Source organism: Pseudorasbora parva, chromosome 4 (assembly GCF_024679245.1).
Source record: "Pseudorasbora parva isolate DD20220531a chromosome 4, ASM2467924v1, whole genome shotgun sequence".
Classification (NCBI taxonomy): Eukaryota; Metazoa; Chordata; class Actinopteri; order Cypriniformes; family Gobionidae; genus Pseudorasbora; species Pseudorasbora parva.
Window position 1 is genome coordinate 39,001,604 of NC_090175.1, and position 26,661 is coordinate 39,028,264.

A 26,661-nucleotide genomic window follows, 5' to 3' on the forward strand; every position below is an offset into this window, starting at 1 on the left:
AATTGCTTGTGCAGGGTCAGAGAGCACATGTCTACTCTAAATGATGAGCAACATCTTTTGACATTCATTATGATCTTCATGTCACATGGAATTTATCTATATTATGTTTCTCTTTTATTATAATTTTTTTTGATGAAGGCCTTATATTTGACACATTTGTTTTTACCACTTTGTTCGTTCTTCGCACAATCTAGTAGACCTGGTATTCTTGGTATTTTGTATATTGAAAATCTAGTGTGGGGGTTGGTTTCCATATTTTAAAAAATGCTATTGGAACAAGACAAAATACATTTTTATACAGTGCACAGGACTCAAGTAGCAAGCAGCACTCAAGCTGCATGAATTCATACAAATCCTAATGATCCTTCTGTCCAGCATGACTTTAGAATCTCTCAAAGAGTGTTTTGTGTGGAAGGAAATGAAGCAAGTGAAAGAAATTGTGCCGAGCCTTGAATATTTAGTAGGCTATTCATTTTACATCATAACGTTCTAATCTTATAGCTTTCTGTTTATTTTTCAGGTTAAATTTAGATTTTGAATCTCTTATTTTTAGCATGGCCCCAGGCATTCGAACCCCACTGTTATAAAACAATATGTTTACTCTCCTGTTCAAGAAACAGTTCTTGGCTCTCCCAATGGTTCTGCTATTCTCAACCCTTCTGCCGTTTGCTATTAACTAAAGAGAAATCAGAGAGTGACATCTTGTGGTCATCTTTGATCAAGTCGCCATAGAGATGGGAGGGAAATTGATAAACACAAAGACATGGATAGAGAGAGAGCCCTCTCATTATCCTGCTCACTTTCTCTCTCTCCATTTATACAGCAGTGGAGTGGGTAAATTTCATTCCTTTAGACCCCCTTCTCCCTCCTCGCCTTTCCCCATGAGACACAACGCACACAAAGAGCCCAGCAACCACTCTTATTAACTGACCTGAAGGGGGAGGGGTGTGTGTGTGTGTGTGTGTGTGTGTGTGTGTGTGTGTGTGTGTGTGTGTGTGTGTGTGTGTGTGTGTGTGTGTGTGTGTGTGTGTGAATCTCTGATCCTCTTTACTAGTATACCTACGGTGAGGCCACATGAGCTTTGAACTATCAATCACACATGCACAAAATGAAGCAACAGGCACTGTGTATATGTGTGTATGTGTGTTACTATAAACTGCTTTGTAAAAAGAGGGAGTGTCTTGATTTTGGGCATAAGAATGAGAGACGGAGAGGAAAAAAGAAAGTGAAGTAAAGGAGGTGAACTTTTGGGGCCCTGCTTCCCCCCTAAAACAAGAGAGTAATAGAATCCATATGGACCCTCTCTCTCTCTCTCTCTCTCTCTCTCTCTCTCTCTCTCTCTCTCTCTCTCTCTCTCTCTCTCTCTCTCTCTCTCTCTCTCTCTCTCTCTCTCTCTCTCTCTCTCTCTCTACATGGCTGTCCTATCTGTATCTCTTTCTCTCATTACATTAGAGTATTTGTATTGAACATGGTGAGTGGGAAATGTAAATAGAAAGTATATTATTTTATAAAATAATAAAAATGTGTATATATCTCCAAACAATGGAATAGAGTGAGAGACAGAAGGGAAAGCAGAGAGAGAATGTGTGTGCCTGTGTATATGTGGGAGAGCAAGTCTCTTGTGTGAGTCATAAAGAGAGATGGAAAAATACAAGTAGAGAAGCACACACGCGCACACACACACATACACACACTGTTTGCAGTTCTGCATTAAATATGTGCTATGCTGTGCTCAGTTTATTTGCACATTAGCAAAACTATATTATCTCCAGTAACCTACAGCAGCACATACTGCAGTAGTTATTGATGAAATGTATTTGGGATTTTATCAGAAGAACATAATAAAACCAAACAGTGGTTGCATTCCATTGAATTTTGCTCTAATTGGCCAACTTGTCAGACTGTACAGTAAGGAAAGACCCTCCAATTTACAGAAGCCTCTCTCCTTTTCCCCACCAACCCCCTCCCTCGTCTCTCCCTCTTCCCTTCGTGGAGCCCTCCCTCCCCCTCTCCTTCTCTCCTGCTCCCCTCTCCTCTCACAGCAGAGCGCGCGTGTGATTTGACAGTCGCATCTCTCCGTGTCCGCCAGCGCGCGTGTGTGTGTATGTTTACGATCGTCGTGCTCCACGTGCGGCGTGTGGATGCGCTCCTCGCGCGCTGTCGGTAACAGAAACCATGACCGGCGCGCCGCGCGACCCCTTCTACTCCTCTCCGTTCGGTCCGTTTTACCGGAGACACGCGCCCTACCCGGTGCAGCCGGAGTACCGGATGCACGAGCTCAACAAACGGCTCCAGTCCCGGCCTGAGGTGAGTGATCACCAAAAATAGCCTAAACAATAGATTTTACTTTATTTATAAAGTATAAAATAGCTTAGTCTTAAACATTTAAACATTCATTTTAGATAAGCTAATAGATTATAGATCAATAGATTCGTCACGCAATCTATAAGGATAACTTTTCTGCTCACTAAGATGATTTAAAACGGGGCGGGGAAACATTTTCCATCGAAATTACTTTATGATCAAACTATTATTATAAAATTAATGCATGTTCCAAATATTGCTGTCATTTAGGCTACATAACGTTTTAGAGAACAATTGAGCCTTTTCAAAATATGTTATTAATTGGATATTACGGAAGTAAGAAGTGAACATAAGGCATACTTGCCAGCACTGCCAGCATACTACCAGTTAGCAGAATATCATTATTTTAATACATTTTAATGTTGTTTTGTAACATGGTTATTTGTAAAATTCAGTTTTAAACATTAAAAGTACATAGAGTTATATATTAATTGACTACTTATCTGAATTAGCCTACCAAAGTGCACTTGAAGGTCGCCAAAGCCATAATCAGATATTTATTATCTGACTTAAAATAGATTAAAAATAATTTCGATAAGTAAATGTTTTTAATAATTCAAGTAGCCAAAGATCCCCTAAAAATACCCTAATAAATGAATTTATTCCTCTTGCATCACCACAGTGTGGGACCCCACTGTTCTGTAAAAAACTGAACTTATCAAAGGACTTTGACCTAATATGATTTGATTTAGCAAAAAACGCATTAGTTCATGCACTATGAATTATATGGTGTTTTTAATGAACACAAACAGCAAGGTGATGTTCTGTGATGACATGTAGCTGTGTGCTATATCATAGGACTCGCTATAAGACAAACAGTTCAATGTGACCAAGTAAATTGCTGGACCAGGCATATATTTTATTGATAAATATAGTATATTTTATAAAAAATAAAATAATTCTTCTCCTAATGTAAACTGCAGAGCAAGCTGTGTTAATATTTGCTTTTCCTGATGTTGGTTGTGTGGAGAAATATATATATATATATATATATATATATATATATATATATATATATATATATATATATATATATATATATATATATATATATATACACACAATTTTATATAAATTTTATTCCCCCCCCCACATTTATTTTGCATTGCTTTTTTTGAGTAGCGTGTATGCAAAAAAAAATTTATATATATACAATTTTATTATTATTTATTTTTATTTTGCACATACGCCACACAGAAAAAGCAATGCGGATAAATGGGGGGAAATAAAATGTATCTAAAATGGTGTTGAGCACACCTGGAGATAATAATTTGACAGGTAGCAATAAGAGAGACTGAATTATTGGAATAATGACCTATAGAAGCAGCCCTTTGACACAGTCTAATACTTCTCTTACGCGTTTATAACACACAAAGACTGAAGTGCAAGAATTGTCACAGCACAGTTTATTGTGGCTCTATGGGCTGGTATAATGATATCCAATACAATCAAGTGAATCTCAATAGCAGGCCAGCAGTAGTTGGCTGGATATGTGGTGTAAATTGCTGCCCTTAATGGGGCGAGTCAACTTGGGTGTGTGTTTATAATAAACAGTAAGCTCTGAAATGATAATCACTGTGCCAGGCCTAATTATGGTCATTTTAGGTCATTCAGGGGCCAAGTACTTTTGTGCCTCTCTTCTGCCTCACTCAGTGTTAAATGTGTGTTAATGTGTGATCCGGCAGGACTGTGATATTCTGTGGTGGGATGCATTCTGCACTGAGTTCTTTGAAGAAGATGCCACACTGACTCTCTCATTTTGCCTGGAGGAGGGACCCAAGACATACAGTAAGTGTGTGCAGAGCCATAATCACCACCACAATATTAACATTATAAATGTTCAAAATATGGGTTTCAATGGCAGATTCTTCAACTTTTACATTTGGTTCCCTTAAATATTTAACATTTGGTTGGGTGTTGTTTTGTATTCATTAATTTATTTTAAAGATACATTAAAAAGCAGCACATACATTCAATGACTGATGTTCTTAATTTCTGATTTAACATTTATTTTGATATTTTTGCTAGCCATGAAATAAATATTTCAGTTTCAAACAACTGTCTAAATATAATAATAAAGAAAAACAAGAATGATATTATTAACATTATTTCTTATGTGTGAAAAATGATAACAAAACTGGAAAAAAAAATCATAGTAAAATTTTTTTTTGTAAAAGGCAAAAAGAAAACATTATTCTGTTTATATAAAAATACATTTACCTTGTGAAATATTTAAAAATGTATGAACATAATGATTAAAATGAGTAAATGTGTTCTTATGTTTTATTCGACATTTTGTAATTAATCAAAATAAAACTTTTCTTGAAAAAGGTATAAAAGATTTTCAAAAACAAACAAAACCACTATAAATATACTAATGTATGACCGAAATGTTGGTTACACTTTATTGTAAGGTGTCCTTGTTATAGTGAAATAATATATTTAAGGTCTGAGTAATATTAATTAACTACATGTACTTACTGTAGTGTAGGAATATGAAGGATTAGGTTTTGGGGGTTTGTTGCAGGTAATTATGCATAATTTATAGTTATTGACATGTAATGTGAAACAAGGACACTGTCAAATAAAGTGTTACCCATATGTTTTAAACTAGAGATTTCATCAGTAAATATTGTAAATATGATAAAATCATGGTGTACATACTAATTATTAATAATCAAATAAATGAGAATAAGATCCGTGAGCATATTTGTATTTCTTCTTTACTTTCTTTGTATCTCTCGCACTTATCTGCCTGTCTCTCGTTCTCTTTCCAAGAATTTAGATAAATTTCAGCCTTTTTAAATTTAGACAGGGACACAGTTGTGCTGGATTTCACTTATTCTCATTCATTCCTTATTCACTGTGTATGTGGTGAGATTTGATTGACAGGTCTGGGGTGTTCAAATAAATATGGGCCTGCAGACTTCACACACCTCTACTGCAGTGATTGACAGCTCCAGAGCACTAACTGTTCTGCGCGCACGCTCAGCCTGCTGGACTTAATGCCTGCGGCATTCAGTAGCCTGTTTGTTTCTAACTCTTAGGGGACCACACAGAGAGACACACAAACACACACGTTTATGATTTCCAGTTCAGGTGTTCGGCCAGTGTGCCGCCTAACTTCGAGTCTCTTTCATCATATGGGCATAAATAAATAAATAACGCTTGGACATGGAGTCCATATTTCTCTTCCTTCCGTTCGGTAATCAACGAACACAACTGAATGACATTCTCTTCTCCAGAAATGATTCACTCACTCTCGTTCCTTCTTCCCCAGCCATCGGGCGCACCCTGATCCCTCGTTACTTCAGTTCTCTGTTCGAAGGAGGAGTCTATGAGTTGTTTTTTGAGCTGAAACAAACAAAGGAGTCATTTAACAACTCAACTATTACTGTCGACTCTCATCACTGTACAATGACAACACAACATGGCAAACCTACATTCACTAAGGTACTGCACACACACACACACACACGCACAAGTCTGGCTCGGTGAGTCTTTGCTTCCTCATTTTCAGCTCTAATGTATTCCTCATTGTGAATTCTGGGCTGGAACTGCACAAAACAAAAAAGGAAAATATAACCCCCACTCTTTCCCTCTCCCTCCCGCTTCTGCTCTTTCTCGGCTTCTTCCTCACTCACTCACTCTCTCTCACCCTTCCTCCCTCCCTCCCTCCCTCGTTCTGCCTCTCTCTCTCTCTTATCCACAAAAACTGCTTCTCTTTTTTCCCTATCCTATAGGTTTATGCTTTAAAATGATAAGATGATCTTAATAGAAAAGTCTGCTAGTTACACTATTTCGAGACCTCTCATATATTACGATACTGATTGTAAAATGTTCTTTCCTCTATAATTTGTATCAGATGACATAAATTCTTTTCATGTTAATAAGACCAGTGTAATGTTGGATTTCCTAAAAGAGCCTATGCACTATTTAAAGTGTTCGTGTTACTGTATATTTATACATTTAAGTACTTTGTAATAATAATTAACTAGATGTATTTACTATAGGGTTATGATTAGGGTGTGGTTGCGTGAAATCAAGAACAATTTATAGTAATTACTACAGTAATATGTGTAACAAAGACACTGTAAAATAAAGTGTTACCCAATATTCATATGGTACGCCACTATAGGGCACAGGATCTCTTGTCAATTAGAGAGAAAGAGTTTTGTCCAACTTTGCTTTTTAGCAAATGAACATTTGTGAATTAAATATTGATTTGGAATACAGTATGCTGTAGCTAAGTTATACAGATACAGTTCCCAAGTGTGTGTGTGTGCGTGTGTGTGTGTGTGTGTGTGTGTGTGTGTGTGTGTGTGTGTGTGTGTACTGGAGGCATTGATCAGAGCGTGTCTGCTGGGATTACATCCCTCCCGTTGCTATGCCAACCTCGCAGCTACCCTCCGTTCCCCCGGCAACAGAATGTTGGGGTTCAGAGTTCCACACAGAATTCTGCTTCTGCTGAAAATGCTGCTTTAATAAGAGAACCGTGTAATTTGATTTGCTTTAAATTAATGAAAAACAAAAAGTCATTAGATGTAATTCCCTCGCATGTTCTTCTCCGGTCGGGTCGCTGTTGTGATTTCGGAATTCTCGTTAATTATAACAATGACTGGAAGATTATGTCTATGTTCTTTGTGTGGTGTCTTGTGTTTTTGCATCCTGAAAGTTTTAAACAAAAGTGTGTACTGAACTTCAAGCAAAACGAAGGGTGTAAGGGAAACTCTTCTTGCTTTTTTCACAGGTCTGCACAGAAGGTCGTCTGATTCTTGTGTTCACCTTTGATGACCTCATGAGAATCAAAACATGGCACTTCACTATCACACACTACAGTGAGCTCATTCCTCGCAGTGTCTTGGCTGTTAATGTGAGTTCATTTTCATGTGAATCAATTCATTGTCCTAATTATTTCTCATACAAGATGACCTGGATGACCTTCTGCATCGGCCAAAATTTCAACAGAGCACACTATTCTGAATACCAACCATATCCCATAATGCAATGTGCTAGACATGACCTTTGATTTCCATGTTGCAAATGAAGCAGAAGTAATAGCAACAACAATTTTAACAGCTCTATCTAGATTATTAAAATGAATTAAAATTACATTTAAATGGATTGCCTTTTTTACACCAGACTTGTTTTCGAGATGATAACAGGAAACCATTATGATTGTCTCCTCGAATTTTCCGGCTTTCTGTGTTTTCACTGTTATACGGCAGGGGGCGCTATTACACATCTTCTAAAAGAGTACAGAATCTCCTGATCAAAACACGGGAAGAAGCAGAAACAAGCGATTGCATATGTAAAATAACGCGATCATCAACATTAAACAGCAAATAAATCAAAACGGCCTAATGTTACTATTGCATATTAATGCATGCTATTGTTTAAAATATTTATCCTTCATAATGCATACTTTTACATACATTACCATACAAAAGGTAAGGGGTCTCAAAAGTTAAGGCTAATTTTTTTTTAATCACAGATACATTGAAAACAGTAATTTAGGGCTGTCAAACGATTAATTGTGAGTTATCCATAGTCTGTAAAAAAAATATGGACGTAGTGTCCGTGACATCACGGATTCTGAAGAGCAGTTTTGAAGCGGAAAGTAGAGACGAGTTGCCGTTTTCATCTTGGCAGCGTGTCACGCCCGGATAACAGAAAATGGAGGCGGGACGTGGGCAGAGCTGTGGTGACGCAATGCAGAGTCCTGCACGGGTCCGATTTTGTAAATCCGCACCCGCCTGTATCCGCAGTGCGTTACACCGCATCCAACCCGTTTTCCGACACGGAGCACTAATTCAAATCTGCACCCAACCCGACCCGCTTAAAATAGAACCGACACCTGACCCGCACCCGAAATAAAATCTGTTTACTATACATATATGTATATATGCATACATTTTTATGTTCGCACGTGATTGTTTTAAACCCGTGTTAGGCCCGAGTTTCCCCCTTGTCCGACCCGACCTGCACTCGTATCCGACACAGTTGGATGTTTTTCACCCATTTCCGCAAAATTTGCGGGTCGCAATGACTAACAGACAGTGGATAAATGGCTATCCACCTGTCACTCAGAGTGGCCACGCCCTTAATTATGCAGAACTTCAAGGCTTTATATAATGTAAATTAATAAGTTTAAAAAATATTCACCCCCTCACAGTTGTCATGAAGGGCAATTTTTTACCATATAGACCAAAACTATAATTTGTACCAGACTGTAAACATGTTTTTTTTTCTGCTGTAAAGTTGGGCATTTTAACATGGGGCTCAATGAGATTCTGCTCCCTTCTGGAGCCTGTCCCTAGTGGCCAGTCGATGAACTTCAATTTAAGTCACTTCCGTATTGGCTTCAACCGAAACTGGGGGAGGTTGCTGCTTGGATTTATTGCATCCAAAATAAAAGTTTGTGCTTACATAATATATGTATGTGTTCTGTGTATAGTTATTATTTATATAAAACACACACACATGCATTTATATATTAAAGAGAAATGTGTTATATTATGTAAACACAAACTTTTATTTTCGATGGCATTAATCTTGATTAATTGTTTGACAACCCTACAATGATTACAATTTAAAATAATGGTTTTCTATTTTAATATATTTTAAAATGCAGTTTATACGTGTGACGGCAAAACTGAAATTATTCCATGCTTGTGACTTTTGATCTGATTAGACATCCAAATATTTTCATTCTAAACTAGATTAAAAATCCTTTGGCAACAAGCAACAATTTAAAATGTTTATTGCTGCATGCTTACTCGGTTTCACACTCTATTTTTTAAAAACAATATACAGTTTTCACAGTAGTTACTCAAATTGCAACTCAAACAGTCAAGTCACCTTTATTTAAATAGTGCTTTATACAACACCAATTGTTTCAAGTTATAAACAGGAAAATAATGATTCAGCTATGCAAACAGAATTCAATTCTGCTGTAAAGCATCTCTAAAAAGACAATATTAAACAGTCTTTATTCAGTTGAAATCAGTTCAGTGTTCATTAATTTTTAGACTGTGTAAAGAACATTGATTATTAAATGAGTTAAATTTAGCTATAAAGCAGCTCTGCAGAAAACCATCATCCAGCTAAGTTGAGTACTCATCCAATAGGGTCAGTGCATTCAAATCAGTAGGGGTTTAATCCTGTCACGACCTGATACATATCACGATACTGAACTCACAATACGATATTATCACGATACCCCAAGACATTCATAATCCAAAGGTTAAAATGTGCTGCTGATTAAAATGCTAAATTTGGTATTACATTGGGGGTGGACATGAATAGGCTTAGACTTGGTGCTGGTAACTGAATACCAGAATAAAAATATGAATAATTCTGAAGTTGAAAATACAGAAATATTTTAGACGAATATACTTGCACTCAATCACTGACTAGATATGTTTAATAAAGGACACTTTTTATTGTTAACTAAAGACATCTGGCATTATCAGGACCCACAAATATCCCCCCATTGCATTATTATACATTATATTAAACATATACATCATAAGAAAAAATAAATTCACTACTCCCAAAGTGTATGATTGCAGAAAAAAAGTATATGTTTGTATTGAACATTGATGGAGCAACATTTTTTGTGTGAAAATAAATCATAAAAGTGGTTACATTTTAAAAAAAATTGTATAAATGTAAAAGGCACACAGTATTGATACAAATACTTTAGTTAAAATAATATGTTTTTAATAATGTCTAAGTTACTTGTTTAAACGTTTGTACTATTTTCTCTTTATTTTGATAAATAAAATTATATTTTTTCTACAATAAACATACTATCATTAAAATGTTAATATAAAAATATATTTTAAAAATACAGAAACAAAATTATTTTAAAATGAAAGCGATCCCATAATAATTTAATAGATTTTCAGTAGTAACAATAGATATGTTTATTGTATGATATGATTAATATCATATATTTTTTAAATATGATTGTTTCATTATAAATGGGTTTTACCTCTAAGGTAGACACCCAACTTTATATATGATATTTACCACCTGAATCTAACAATGTCATGTCTACAAATAGAAAAGTCATTTATATTTATTATCATGGTTATTAATTGTGCCTTTAGCCTCAACAGCAGTTGCAAATACAATACTGTAGCAAAGTTCGATAATGGTAGGAAGGAAGAGGACACGGGGGTCGGCTGGACGGTTGATACTTTCTTTATTTTAACTCAAAACTTGTAATAAACTTCAACAACACACACTCCGGTGTGGATTCTCATAGACACTCAATCACTTCCGGGTCGGCACTTCCGGCTTCCGGTATCTCAGTCTCTGTGCGTTCGTATCAACCGTCTGATCTCTCTCTCTCCTTGATCTCCGGTTCCACCGAGGTTTTATCCCCTCTCCGCGCTCATTACTAGAACAAGAGACAGGTGTTATTAATCTGCTTCCAACCCACTCACGTACCGCTTGTCCCGCGGCTCTCTCTCCCGCTGCAGACCTCGCTGAACCACGCCCCCCTTGCCACATACCCCCACCGCCCGACTCAGGCCGGGGAGCCGTCCGGCCTGCAGCCCCCCCCCCCCCCCCCCCCCATTTCTGGAGAGGAAATCGGCCACAGCCATCTGAGCACCCGGCCTGTGGACCACCTGGAACTTAAAAGGCTGAAGAGCTAGATACCAACGGGTGATCCGCGCGTTGGTATCCTTCATGCGGTGGAGCCATTGGAGAGGAGCGTGGTCCGAACAGAGGGTGAACTCCCGCCCCAGAAGGTAGTAGCGGAGGGTGAGAACGGCCCACCTGATGGCAAGGCACTCCTTTTCGATGGTGCTGTACTTAGCCTCTCTCTTCGAGAGCTTACGGCTAATGTACAGCACCGGCCGCTCTCCCCCCTCCACCTCCTGGGCCAGGACTGCGCCCAGCCCCCTGTCCGACGCGTCAGTCTGCAACAGAAAAGGGAGAGAAAAGTCAGGGGAGTGTAAAAGCGGCCCGCCACATAGAGCAGCCTTAACTCGGGTGAAGGCCTGCTGGCACGGCTCCGTCCATTGGACCGTATCTGGTAGCCCCTTTTTAGTAAGGTCAGTCAGAGGGCTGGTGAGGTCCGAATAATTTGGTATAAACCGTCTATAATATCCCGCCAGCCCCAAGAACTGCCTTACCTCCGTTTTGGTCTTGGGCCTCGGACAGGTTGCAATTGCGGCGGTCTTATCAATTTGGGGACGCACCTGCCCATGACCCAAGTGGAAGCCCAGATACCTTACCTCCACCCGCCCAATTGCACACTTCTTCGGATTGGCCGTGAGCCCCGCTCCCCTCAGCGACCTCAGGACCGCCCTGACATGCTGCATATGCCGCTGCCAATCGTGACTGTAAATCACGATATCGTCCAGGTAGGCAGCAGCATATGCGGCATGGGGACGCAGAATCCGGTCCATGAGGCGCTGAAAGGTAGCGGGTGCCCCGAACAAGCCGAAGGGAAGCGTGACGAATTGGTGCAATCCAAACGGCGTGGTGAAAGCTGTCTTTTCTTTGGACAATGGAGACAAGGGGATCTGCCAATAGCCCTTCGTTAAGTCCAATGTCGAATAAAATCGAGCCGTGCCCAGCCGATCAAGCAACTCGTCAACCCGCGGCATTGGATACGCGTCGAACTTCGACACTGCGTTCACCTTGCGGTAGTCCACACAGAACCTGACCGAGCCGTCGGTTTTAGGGACCAAAACGATCGGGCTCGCCCAGTCACTGTTGGACTCCTCTATTACTCCCATATCGAGCATTGCCCCTAATTCCTCCTGAACTACCTTTTTCTTGTGTTCAGGTAAGCGATACGGCCGGCTGCGAACTACCACGCCCGGCTCAGTCTCGATATGGTGCTGAATTAAGTTGGTACGTCCCGGTAGGGGCGAAAACACGTCGGCGAACTCCGCCTGTAATTTTGAGAGATCAGTGAGTTGGGACGGTGAGAGGTGATCTCCCCCCGGGGCCAGTGCGACCGATTGTGCTTTGATGCTCGCCTCTGGCCCGAGATCATCCTCTCCCCCGATCACCGTCGCCAACAACACTGATTCCACCTCATTCCATTTCTTAAGGAGATTGAGGTGGTATATTTGACGTGCTCCGTTCCTATCGGATCGTATCACTTCATAATCAAGGTCTCCAACCTGTCGTGCGACCTCAAACGGCCCCTGCCACTTCGACATTAATTTAGAGCTCGAGGTAGGGAGTAATACGAGCACTTTCTCTCCCGGTGTGAATTTGCGTAGTCTCGTACCCCTGTTATACGACCGGCTTTGGCGGTCCTGGGCTTGCAACAAATTCTCCCTAGATAGCCGCCCCAAGGTGTGGAGTTTTGTTCGCAAGTCCAGCACATATTGAATTTCTTTCTTGGCCAAAGAAGGTCCCTCCTCCCAAGTTTCTCGTAGGACATCCAGCACCCCCCGGGGCTGTCGTCCGTAGAGAAGCTCGAAGGGGGAAAACCCCGTGGAGGCTTGCGGGACCTCTCGCACAGCGAATAAGAGGGGTTCTAACCACCGATCCCAATTTTTGGCGTCTTCCTGTACGAATTTACGGATCATGGATTTAAGAGTGCGATTAAACCGTTCGACCAAGCCGTCTGTTTGTGGGTGATAGACGCTTGTTCGAATGGATTTAATGCCCAATAATCCGTACAATTCGCTTAACGTGCGTGACATGAACGCCGTGCCTTGATCAGTGAGGATTTCCTTCGGAATCCCCACTCGGGAGATTAAACGAAACAGTGCGTCCGCAACACTCTTCGCAGAGATGTTGCGGAGAGCCACTGCTTCCGGATATCGTGTTGCGTAGTCCACGATAACTAGCGCAAAACGATGTCCGCGTGCGGATCGCTCTAATGGCCCGATGATGTCCATCGCAATTCTTTCGAAGGGGACCTGCATTAATGGTAGGGGGCACAATGGTGCTTTTGGAGCGGCCAGTGGGTTTACCAACTGACATTCCGGACAAGACGCGCACCACCTGCGCACATTGTCATGAATGCCTGGCCAAAAAAAATCGGGTCATTAAACGATTCAGTGTGGCCGCCTGTCCCAGGTGGCCCGCCATCGGGTTAGAGTGAGCCGCCTGGAAAAGCATTTCCCGGCGGCTCTTCGGTACTAACAACTGGGTTGTATCCACTTTTGTCTGAGCGTCTTGGGTCACTCGATACAACCTATCCTTAATTATGGCAAAATAAGGATACGTGACGGGCAAGGCGGGTTGGAGGGACTGACCGTCGATAGTGCGGACCTGTTGGAAAGCATGTTTTAGAGTCTCATCTTGGGACTGCTCCAGAGGGAAGTCATCGCGGTCCGAGAGAATCAGTCTCTCGACCCCGCTCGGTTCCTCTGAAGCGGTTCCCAAGGGCCCCGTATCAGTCTCGCCAACCTGCACTCGCACCGCCCCGTTCCTAGCCTTGTTCTCCCAAGCGGCATCCGCGCATAACGACCCCAATAACGCCGGAAAGGCGGGCCAATTTGTCCCCAGAATTAGCGGATGCCGGAGGTGGGGACTAACCGCCACCTCAACACTATGATTTTCTCCCCTAAACTGTATCGTGACTGGGACAACCGGATATTCCACCACATCCCCGTGCACACACCGCACCTTAACCATGCGGCTTGTATCCAATGCCCCCGGTTGCATCAGGCTTTGATGGATCGAGGTTTGGTTACAGCCTGAATCCACCAAGGCCTGATATGTACCCCCCTTGATACTCACAGGAATATGGTACTCTCCTGCTTGATCAGGGGTGGTCCGCTGGAAGTCCGGGACCCGGATCATTGTCCCGATGTCCATCATCGGACATCGGTCCACAAAATGGTCCGGGTCGCCGCACCGCCAGCAGGCCAGCCCAGGCCTGCCCGCCGCCCCTGCGGCGGGGAGTGGGTTGGAAAATGAGCGCGGAAGGGGGGTGGAACCGGAGCCGTTATCCCCGCCCGACCCCAGCAGCCCCGCCCCCCTGGGCGGGGCCCTCGAACTCCCGTATTGCCCTGGGCCCATTCCACCCCGGCCTCTGGGGGGAATACGAGGGGGCCCTGGAGGGCGGGACCTAGGGAGAGGGACAGGGCGAGAAGGAGAGACAGAGGGGGGAGAGAGAGAGGGAGAGGTTAGTAGGGGCTCGCCGACCCCCGGGCACGCCACCAGATGGTCCTCCGCCAGGTTGATGGCCGTCGTCAGCGACGTGGGCCGGTGGCACTGGACCCACTCGGCGGTCTTCTTGGGGAGCCGAGCGATAAACTGCTCCAGTACCACCAGATCGACGATGTGGTCCACGTCGCTTCCACCGGCCAATAGCCATTTGCGGCACGCGTCCCGGAGCTGTTGGGCCATCGCGAAGGGCCGACCGGCCTCCCCCCACTCCAGCGAGCGGAACCGCTGTCGATGCTGCTCGGGGGTCCGGCCGACCCGCTGGATGATGGCCCTCTTTAGGTCTTCATAATCCAGGAGGTTCGCCACCGGCAGTTGTTGGGCGGCCGCCTGGGCTTCTCCCGTGAGCAGTGGTATGAGGCGCACCGGCCACTGTGCCCGGGGCCACCCGCAGGCCTCCGCTGCCTTCTGGAACAGTTCGATGAAGGCCTCGGGATCGTCCTGTGGCCCCATCTTATGTAGGGGCACGTGGACCGGTGCGCTGGCGAGCCCGGCGGCTTCGGTGCGAACCTCCCGGTCTATCCAGCTCCGGAACCTCTCGCGGTCCTCTTGCTGGCCGCGGACGATGGCCTCGAAGCGGCGCTCCTGGTCCGCCCGCAGGTCCAGCATGGACTGATGTTGTTCCTGGTGGAGGGCCGCGAGAGAGGTGATGATGTCCGCAAACGGCGTGGCGGAGGGTGTTGGTGTCGTCATGGCGGCGGCGCGGTCCTACTTCCTTCCCGGGTTTTCGGCACCACTGTAGCAAAGTTCGATAATGGTAGGAAGGAAGAGGACACGGGGGTCGGCTGGACGGTTGATACTTTCTTTATTTTAACTCAAAACTTGTAATAAACTTCAACAACACACACTCCGGTGTGGATTCTCATAGACACTCAATCACTTCCGGGTCGGCACTTCCGGCTTCCGGTATCTCAGTCTCTGTGCGTTCGTATCAACCGTCCGATCTCTCTCTCTCCTTGATCTCCGGTTCCACCGAGGTTTTATCCCCTCTCCGCGCTCATTACTAGAACAAGAGACAGGTGTTATTAATCTGCTTCCAACCCACTCACGTACCGCTTGTCCCGCGGCTCTCTCTCCCGCTGCAGACCTCGCTGAACCACGCCCCCCTTGCCACAAATACTTTTACATACGGTAATCTTCCGTTATTGAACAACTGTTGCTGTTATTACCTTGAACAAAACTAAAAATCATTAATTAGACCTTTGTCTTAAAATATAAACATTAACCAAAACTTTTCCTCCACGATGCCCTTAGCCCCATGGTACCCAATAGTAGTTTAATTTAGTAGGCTACTGACACAATTTTTTCATTTTGTGTGAACTATTCACAGTACATATTTTTGGATTTTGTATTGTTACACCTAGCCTGACAAGCCAGACCCACATCAAGATGTTTGGTCTGGAAACTCACCATTGACAGGGCTCAATCCAAGGGGCGGATAAACGGTTGTCTTTCAAACTCCCTCTGCACGGCGTGCACGCAATTGGATAGCGCTACAACCAACCAGAGCTAGAAAGATTAAACGTTCGCCAATTTCTGTGTTTACTAGAAGCACACAAGCGCAACTCGGCCGTCATTATGTTAAGCCCCGCCCACCGACTCTATACGCGATGTGATTGGCCCGACCAGAGTTTGGCGTTTACAGCTCAGAAGTGTATTGAGAGTTGCTAGATGACACTCGCGCGCAGAGTATATTTGCTGCAGCTAGGGTGCGTCTAAATATCTAGGCTGTTACACCCCTACAAATCAGTAATATTGCTGAAAATGAAGTGGAGAAATAGTGGAGCAGCAGTAGCTCAAACAGTATGATTCTATTGCAACCACAAGGTCATGGGTTTGATTCCCAGGGTATGTTAATAATTCATTTTACATCTTGAGAGCAAAATAAGTTGCTTTAGATAAAAGTGTCTTTCAAATTCTTTGCTAAATGTAAAAGTCAAATACTTTTACTTTTTTAAGTACAAATTATTTTAATCAGGGCCCCTTCTCTTTGCATTCGTAATTCGTAATTCATGACTCATACTCTCAGTCATTGTTAACATGAATAAAAAACCATCCTTACTATTTCTGACACTGCATGTTAAATATTATTCTCACAAGTCAGTATCTCTTTACATGAACCAAGTACTGCTTATTTGAGCGCAGTATGCTGCGTCAAGTTTTTAGCTTTTAGCTAAACATATAAATGTAAATATAAATTACATATCTAACATTTACAACACTTTCATTCAAGAATAATCAATGAGTAATTAGTTGTATTCTAGATAATCCAATTTCCTTTTCCTTTCCTGTTATGTTCACCATGCATTTGTCTGGCACGTTGGCAAACTCTGGTATTTTCAGAAGCACTCACAGGTAGCAGCTTATGGTACAACAAAATGTATTTCAGCCCTTTTTTATCAATCAAGGTGAAAGCATCCAAACCTTTTAGCTAAGCTGTCAGGATGTTGCTATGGAAACATATCCTATAATGAATTAGAGCTCTATCTGGATGGAGCTCAAAATAAGAGAGAGAATAAATGGACTTGTGTGTCCATGTGTGCGTGTGTGTCTTTATCAGGCACAAGACCCTGGAGCTCTGGAACAACTGTCCAAAAACATCAGTCGAGTGGGACTTACCAACCTCACACTGAACTACCTCAGAGTATGTTACGATCAAATATACTGTACTCCCATTTAAACACACTCTTTTATCAATGGTCATTAATTTGTGTTAACTAAGTGAAGTTATTCTTTTGTTTGTGTGCAGTTGTGTGTGATTCTAGAGCCGATGCAGGAGCTCATGTCTAGGCATAAGACATATGGACTGAGTCCCAGAGACTGTTTGAAGACCTGCCTCTTTCACCAATGGCAGAGGATGACAACACCACCAGGTCTCACACACACACACACACACACACACACACACACACACACACACACACACACACACACACACACACACACACACACACACACACACACACACACACACACACACACACACACACACACACACACACAATCCTGCCCTCACTAGTGTTATTTTAGTATTACTATTACTTCTATTTTACTATCATAATTTTTATCAATATTTTGAATTTGTTTTTATTTTATTATTTTATATATTTTATTTTATAGCTTATATCTTAATTTTTGTTAACGTTTTAGTAATCTTGCATGTAGTTTTTCTTAATTTTTCATCATCTTTAATAATTTTAGTACATCAAGTTAAGTTAAATGAAAATGTTGCCTTTCAGTTACCATTTATTTTATTTAAAGTAACAAAAATCTTTTTTAATTTTAGTTAACTATATCAACCATGGTTCCAACATTCTTTATTAGTTCTCGTTTCATGGCTCCTCTTAGCTTTCTTTCTCTTTTAAATGCAGTCTTTCATGAAAGATTAATACAGTAACACCAGCATTGTTGAGCTACTCTTTCCCCCCAGCGTTTAATTTCTTTCTGTTGTTCTCCTCTTTAAGAGCTACAGAATGTCATTAAATTTACAGTAGTTTCGTTTCATACATTGTAAACATATTTCATATTCCTTATTAACATTTCAAAGAACTGAGCGCAGGCTGTTAGGGGTTTTGTGATCTGCAGTAATTAATGAAGACTTTGACCTTGTGTTGTTAATGTTATTTTACTGCTCTTTTAAAAAAAAAAAAAACACCTCCTGCTGTTCTTTAACAATAATAATTATTCCTTCACTTCGCCTGAACAATAATCTTAATGTTCTTTCCAGGCAACTCTCTCACTTTCTATGTTCCTCTATTTTTTTTGCTTTTCTGTTTTGCATCCTCATTATTTACTGAACTTTTATGTTAATATTTGTTTCTAAATGATGGTATTGTGGTGTCTTTTAACTGTTATTCATTTCTTTCATTTCAGTTGGACCCTCACCAAACTTCAAGACAGAAATATTTCCCTCTAATTCCAAAAAAGGTAAGTATGTTCATCTGTGCGCTTTCATTCTTTACGGTTCCTTAAACATTCTAGTGTTGTTCTAGACTCTCATTCTATAACAATGTCTTATTGATACTGCTAGAATGTTCTGCATTTAAAAAATTTAACCAACAGCAATTTTGCAATACTGTATACTGTATTGTGATTGGTTTTCTTTCTTACATCTGTTTGCATACTGAATTGTGATTGATCTAACAGTTCGTGCAATTAACTGAAAAGCCGCGCTTTCAATGTGCAATGCACTGCACTAAAGCTGAATTCAAATAATATACCATACTACACTTAGGGCCCTACCATACACTCAGGGCAATGCGGCGCCAGGTGCAGTTGTTTTTTGCTAGTTTCAGCCGAAGCAGTTATCATTTTCACGTCCAGTGCCACAGTGTTTAAAAAGCAAATTGCACCCATTTGTGCGCCCATGTGCATGCTTGCTATTTTAAGGCAACTGAAAAGTCAATGGTGCAGTATTATTGTTGTATTATAGTATTATTGTGTTATTTTTTGTGTTATTTATTTTGTTATATAAAGGGCATAATAATATGCACCTATAGGTGGTTGCACAATGCGCGTACACTCTGCTTGTTACACACACAGGGCGCGCAGCAGCACACAAAAAAGTTTATATATGAAAAATAAAACGATTCCTCTGCTACACATGCTACGCCCTAAAACACACCCATTACTCATTAAAGGGATAGTTCACCCAAAAATGAAAATTTTATGTTTTGTTTCTTCAGTAGAACACAAATGAAGATTTTAACTGTGTGACAGTCATATAATCATGTGAATGGGTAACAATTCTACGAGAGCAAAAAAAAAAACATGCTTAGACAACATACACAAAGAGCCCTGTGGCTCATTACAACACATTGATATCTTAAGACACAAAATGATCAGTTTGTGTAAAAAATCAAGCCATAATTATATATTTTTTAATCCTCTGCTCGTATACAGAGCGTGTATTATTGACCTTACCGGCAGTGAAGTGCATGAAGGCTGTTGGATGTAGCGTTGTATTTGAGGATTAAAAAATATTTAATTATGGCTTGATTTTTTTACACAAACTGATCATTTTGTGTTTTAAGATATCAATGTGTCGTCATGAGCTCTTTGTGCATGTTGTCTAAGCATGTTTTTCTTTTTGCTATCATAGAATTGTTACCCATTCACATGATTATATGACTGACACGCAGCAATGGTTGGAGTTAAAAATCTTCATTTGTGTTCCACTGAAGAAACAAAGACACCTTCATGTTGGATGCACTGGGGGTAAGCAGATAAACATCACATTCTCATTTTTGGGTGAACTATCCCTTTAAGAGAATAGGGAACCATACGCCCAGCGCTCCAACCATTTTTTCCGTCGTTAAACTTGCAAAAGTGGATTCAGACACGCCCTAAGTGTACTTGCGCCGTGCACTTTAGACCATAAGCTTAGATCGTTAAAATAGGGCCCTTGGTACGAGTAAGAGTACTATGCTAATATGCTATTGCTAATTCAGCCTACTTGTTAAAGCCTGTGTGCAACTGACTGAAAAACGAGACACATATTCAGTGTCTTAAATTTAATATACTCAAATCCAAAGCCTAAAATATAACATGAACCCTGTTCTTTTGTTGCCGTACAAGGACTGGCATTTCCCTCAGGAAATGCAATTTATTTTTTTCATGAATCGTAAAGAATATCATTAGAATATCATCTTGACTTGTTTATTCCTCCACTGATTTCATTTTTCAGTACTGATTAGTGTTTTAAAGCAGGGATACAGTATGCTGTGTATCCGCTCCTAGCTATTAATCTAATCATCCATTTTTAAACAGGTTCACTCTGTTTTCATAACTTTTTACAACATTCATGGAATGCAATGTTGATTCGATTTGCACTATGCTGCTTTTATGTTTTGATTGACAGCAGAGCCAGCCAAACCAGCAACAAAGAGAAGGAGGAGGAGGAACTCAGCTGGTAGCGCGTCTAATAGCAACACAGGAAACAGCAAGAAGCGTAGCCCAGCAAATAACTTCAGCCTACCCACACAGGTAAATCACATACACACATATGCTTACTCTAATCCTATGGTTGGAATGTATATATAGCACACTAGCATCTTACCCTTACAACTGTGGCAGTAGGCTATGATAATTTTCTGTATGCACAAAATAATAATGTGCAGTGGGCTAAGCAGCTTTATTAAAATATAAAGCGACTTTATCTTTATTAAACCTCTTCAAATAACAACTCTAAACAAAAATGTTTACAAAAACAACAATAAATCCAAAAAGCATACATATATTAATCGCACAGACACACACACACACACGTTGGTCTATGCGGTTTACAGGGACTCTCCATAGGCGTAATGGTTTTTATACTGTACAAACCGTATTTTCTATCCCCTTACACTGCCCCTGCCCCTAAACCTACCCATAACAGGAAACATTCTGCATTTTTACTTTCTCAAAACAACATAATTTAGTATGTTTTTAAAGCTATTTGAAATATGAGGACATTTCAAATGTCCTCATAAACCACATTTATAGTGTAATACCAGTGTAATACCCGTGTAGTTACAAATAGTACAAGTAGTACAAATTTGTGTCCTCATAAACCACATAAACAGGCTCACACACACACACACACACACACACACACACACACACACACACACACACACACACACACACACACACACACACACACAGTTGTGTTTTGTGAATTGTGGGGACTTTCAATAGGCGTAATGGATTTGACACTGTACACACTGTACATTCTATCCCCCTACACTGTCCTTGTCCCTAACCCGGCACAGGTAACATTTAGCATTTTTACTTTCTCAAAAAAACATCAGTTAGTATGTTTATGAATCCATTTACATTGTGGTATGTAGTATTACAATGTACAATGTAGGAGATCTCAGGTTTAAATTACATTGTGAGGACATTTGGTCCCCACAATGTAATATAAACAAGTACACACACACACACACACACACACACACACACACACACACACACACACACACACAGTCACATCTAAGTTTGTACATATATAATATTTGTAGGGGGCCAAACAGAAAATAATTATATGTAAAATGTGAATATATAAATGTAGATCTGAATATATATATATACAAATCTGAATATATATTTATAAGTTTGAATATAAAAATGTAAATTTGAATATATAAATGTAGATCTGAATATACAAATCTGAATATATATTTATAAGTTTGAATATAAAAATGTAAATTTGAATATATAAATGTAAATCTGAATATATATATGTCAGAATATATAAATGTAAACCTGAATATATAGTCATAAATCAGAATATATATTTATACATCCTGAATATATAAATGGATATATTGTCTATTTAGGGCCTGAATTTTAGCTTATATGCTTATAATGTGTTAAATTCCTGCAAACAATGATTCACTGTAGCATATACACTATAGCTGTGTGTAAAGTGTGTTCTCACATATTTGGGTGCTAATTAAAAAGTGATTTTACCATCCTAGGTATAATTTACTGGCAAGGATTTTTTGTGTGTCAGGCTTGTTTCCGACACAGAATTTAAAAAAATATAATAATTACAGAAGAGATTGGGACTATTTATCTCACAATTGTGGCCTCCCCACAAAAAAAGCAAAAAAACTATTGCCAGTTTTATATCTCACAATTGTTTAGAAACAGAATCAAAATTGTAAGATAAAGTCAATAATAAAGTCCAGTTAATAATACCTATCAAAATCAACTGTGGGTGGCAGATCCTTGTTCTTAATTAGCATCCAGATGTGCGAGAATGTGCTTTACACACAGCTCATTATGTGTGACTGTGAACACTGAACTCAGAGATGGAGGGAAGATGCAGTTGCACTGATACACTCACGTTGTTCCTGAAATTACAGTCTGACAGCAAGATTTAAAATTATTGCCTTGATCTGTTCATCTGGATGAATTTGTTTACTCATTCACCCTCCATGCTAATAATTGTTTGATTGAATTTAGCACATTAAAGCATGGAAAACTCTGAATATATTCAGTTATTAATATACTATATTATATTCAGATTTACATTTATATATTCAGAATTATAACTATAGTCAGAATTTACAATTATATATTTAGATTTATAGCTATATATTCACGATTTACATATAATTATTTCCTGTTATACTATATATTATAATAATTACTCATTAAAATGTAAGTTATTTTTAAGTTATTCTTTTTTTTCAGCTGCTTTAAGAATTGGAATAAATAATTTTACATCATTTTTAAATGCCACGATACTTGGGGAAATGAAATTAATTTCATTGAATTAAACGTTAAGCGGTTACGTGACAATTTTAGGGCACTATACTACTGTTAAAAACATTTATAATGCCTATTGCATCATTTACTGTTTTTTAAATTAAGCATAGACTGAACAGTATTCAGTAGGTATTAAGCAAGTATTCCATTCTGAACATAGCCACAGTTACATACACACCCGCAGAGAAGCAGTGGTCCACACTGAATGGATAATATAGCAGAGATATACTCAAATGAATATGGAGAGTGGCTGGATGTCTGTACATATGTGTGTGTGTGTGTGTGTGTGTGTGTGTGTGTGTGAATGTGTGTAAAGAAATAATAAAGAATGAGCAGTATAGAAAAGGAAGGACAGAGAGCAGCTTAGTAAATGAACCCATCCTATTTTTTTTTCATATTGTAATATTTCATGCAATGTATTATTTATTCAAATATTCATATTATAAATCAATACCTGAATTATATTGTTTGTATTGTTTATAATAAGTAACAAAGCAGTTTCCAGTGTGGTTGTAATTTGTAATGTTACAGTCATTTTTTGAATATATAGTCATTTGTCCATTCTGATACATTTGTTTGTAATTGAGACTAATTAGCCGTAATTGATTTGATGATAATTAGTATTGTCCGTCTCTGGTCCCCAGCCTAAACGTGTCGCCGGGGAAACGAGGGGTGGCGGGTGGCTGGAGGCGGAGCTTAGGTAGGTGAGTGACACATGCAGACAGTTATCACGCAGCATGTGCTGTCTTAACCAGCTACTTAGCAATGCAAATGTGCTTAATTAGCACATATGTTGTTATTTAGGTGTTCTCTATCTGAAAGAAGAAAAAAAAAAAAACTAATTAAAGACCAAAGAGCTAGTGTCTGCAAGTTTGTGTGCATATATGTGTGTGTATGTGTATGACTGCGTATTTAACAAAGCGTGTGTGTATGTGTGTATATATTCATTATCATACACATTTTTTGTAGTTGTGCTAATTTTTTACTGTATTCTTGCATTATCCCTATTTCAAGAATAAGAGTCATAAATGATTCTGCTTCCCTTTTTCTACACCCCCGCCATTCTCTCCCCCCCTCGCTCTACCCCCTGCGCCTCTGTTTACGTCAACTCTCTCTCTCTCTCTCACTCTCTCTCTCTCTCTCTCTCTCTCTCTCTCTCTCTCTCCTTTTCTCGCTGTAGGATGTGATGATGGTAGGGGAGCCCTCTCTAATGGGAGGGGAGTTGGGTGACGTGGACGAGCGTTTGATCACACGCCTTGAGAATGAACAATACGACCCCGTCAACGGTCTCCATGATGACGGTCTCCATGACTTCGCCAACTCACCGACCCTTGGAAACGGCAGCTCCTGGAATGGCCAGCACCCTAGCAACCAGGACAGTAAGCCTGATACCATGGCAACGCAGCAATTGGAGTAATTTGATCTGACAGTGGGTAGCTATGGCAACGGTGCTGTCAAGGGATGGGGGTATTTTCAACTGTAGAGGAGACATTGCTGGAAAGAAGGTGTGTGTGTGTGTGTGTGTGTGTGTGTGTGTGTGTGTGTGTGTGTGTGTGTGCATGCTTGCGTTTATGTTTGTGTGACACAGTATTCCACTTAGAGACATCCTTATTTGAGACATACAGCTTCAACCATTAGTTTATGTATTCAAAACAAAACAAAAACAAAATACTTCAAGCCTTGTAAATATACAGATATTAATTCATTTCATATCAAAACATTTTCAGGCCTTTTTTTAAAGCTCAGTGGACATCTTGGCTTCATTCTGTACCGCATTGTTTGGTTTTCGCTGCAACAACAATGAAAAAAAGTCCCATTGTAAACGCTATAGCGTTTTCAGCATAAACACAGATATCTTTATTGCTCTAAAGTTTAATGCATATTGTAAAAAAACATGCATATTTGTGCTGTAGTTGTGTATTTTATGTATGGTTTTCAATAATTTGCATTAATAAAATGTGTTTGGTTATGACATCCGATTCTGTGTGTTTGGTTATTGATATCAATGTTGGAAAAAATAACAATATTTAATTTTTTTATTGTTATAACTGAAAAAGTTACAAAGAAATGATTCTCAAATATTGGGGATAGTGATGCTATGACATTAATACGCAGTAATCGCTAAATCTTTAGCCCCCTCTAGTGGTTAAATAAATGTGGTAGATTGATAGTTCAAAAATTAAAATTCAGTCATTTACTCACCCTGAAGTTGTTCCAAACCTACAGGTCCTTCTTAAAAAATTAGCATATTGTGATGTTCATTATTTACAGTTCATTATTTTTCATAATGTAATGATAAAAATTAAACTTTCATATATTTTAGACTCATTGCACACCAACTGAAATATTTCAGGTCTTTTATTGTTTTAATACTGATGATTTTGGCATACAGCTCATGAAAACCCAAAATTCATATCTAAAAAAATTAGCATAGTTCAGCCGACCAATAACAGAAAAGTGTTTTTAATACAAAAAAAGTCAACCTTCAAATAATTATGTTCAGTTACGCACTCAATACTTGGTCGGGAATCCTTTTGCAGAAATGACTGCTTCAATGCGGCGTGGCATGGAGGCAATCAGCCTGTGGCTCTGCTGAGGTGTTATGGAGGCCCAGGATGCTTCGATAGCGGCCTTAAGCTCATCCAGAGTGTTGGGTCTTGCGTCTCTCAACTTTCTCTTCACAATATCCCACAGATTCTCTATGGGGTTCAGGTCAGGAGAGTTGGCAGGCCAATTGAGCACAGTAATACCGTGGTCAGTAAACCATTTACCAGTGGTTTTGGCACTGTGAGCAGGTGGCAGGTCGTGCTGAAAAATGAAATCTTCATCTCCATAAAGCTTTTCAGCAGATGGAAGCATGAAGTGCTCCAAAATCTCCTGATAGCTAGCTGCATTGACCATGCCCTTGATAAAACACAGTGGACCAACACCAGCAGCTGACATGGCACCCCAGACCATCACTGACTGTGGGTACTTGACACTGGACTTCAGGCATTTTGGCATTTCCTTCTCCACAGTCTTCCTCCAGACTCTGGGACCTTGATTTCTGAATGACATGCAAAAAAAAAAAAAAAAAAAAAACAGTCCAGTGCTGCTTCTCTGTAGCCCAGGTCATGCGCTTCTGCCGCTGTTTCTGGTTCAAAAGTGGCTGGACTTAGGGAATGCGGCACCTGTAGCCCATTTCCTGCACACGCCTGTGCACGGTGGCACTGAATATTTCTACTCCAGACTCAGTCCACTGCTTCCGCAGGTCCCCCAAGGTCTGGAATCGGTCCTTCTCCACAATCATCCTAAGGGGTCCAGTCACCTCTTCTCGTTGTGTAGCGTTTTTTGCCACACTTTTTCCTTCCCACAGACTTCCCACTGAGGTGCCTTAAAACAGCACTCATGGTTCACTATAGACCCTTTTACAGCCCACGTGATCAAAGAGTTGCGCGCGCATTTTGGCAACGGAAGTGGTGTTGTTCCCTAGTGGTTCTAACGTGTGAGCAACTCCGAAAGTTTATCAAAACGGTTTCCCAGCATCAAAATGTATTCCCAGCATCTGGCTGTTGCGTTTTTGGTTGCACTAATCGCTATTCCACCAATGGGCTTAAGTTTTATAGAATTCTGACAGGATCACGGCCGTTTCAGAAGAACCGGCTGTACGCAGGCGATTAAATGCATTGATTGGAACGAAGACATAAAAATGCTCGCATAAAAAAAATCATTTGTAAAACATTTACTGCACTTGAAACTTAATTATTTATAATAAACCTCCCAACATTGGCTGCCACTGGTGTGTATAATGTACCCCCACCCCCAGATTATCATAACAATAATCACAGTACTTATCAACTTCATTTGTAATGATTTTATTAATAGTTTAATTGCAAA

General features: G+C 40.3%; 1 protein-coding gene across 3 annotated transcripts; it reads left to right on the top strand.

The window, feature by feature from the left end:
- Positions 1-1,844: 1,844 nt before the first annotated feature.
- Positions 1,845-24,757, top strand: ldb2b (LIM domain binding 2b). 3 transcript variants are annotated; one of them, XM_067441714.1, is made up of 10 exons: positions 1,845-2,307; positions 4,050-4,152; positions 5,645-5,817; positions 7,115-7,237; positions 17,084-17,167; positions 17,273-17,396; positions 18,397-18,450; positions 20,384-20,508; positions 23,430-23,485; positions 23,966-24,102. In XM_067441714.1, exons 1-10 carry the CDS (start codon positions 2,176-2,178, stop codon positions 23,970-23,972), a joined length of 981 nt encoding a protein of 326 aa, XP_067297815.1. In that variant the 5' UTR covers positions 1,845-2,175; the 3' UTR covers positions 23,973-24,102. The 3 variants fall into 3 exon arrangements, with proteins under 3 accessions (XP_067297815.1, XP_067297816.1, XP_067297814.1); XM_067441715.1 differs by having other exon boundaries at positions 1,846-2,307; positions 23,430-23,489; positions 23,966-24,103; XM_067441713.1 differs by lacking the exon at positions 23,430-23,485 and having other exon boundaries at positions 1,849-2,307; positions 23,966-24,757.
- Positions 24,758-26,661: the final 1,904 nt, after the last annotated feature.

Excerpts from the sequence above, each read along its gene's own strand:
- ldb2b (XM_067441713.1), top strand. The coding sequence starts at position 2,176 with ATGACCGGCGCGCCGCGCGACCCCTTCTACTCCTCTCCGTTCGGTCCG. Across the intron at positions 4,153-5,644 it reads GGAGGGACCCAAGACATACA|CCATCGGGCGCACCCTGATC; the intron begins GTAAGTGTGTGC and ends CTTCTTCCCCAG. Across the intron at positions 18,451-20,383 it reads TCCCTCTAATTCCAAAAAAG|CAGAGCCAGCCAAACCAGCA; the intron begins GTAAGTATGTTC and ends TTTGATTGACAG.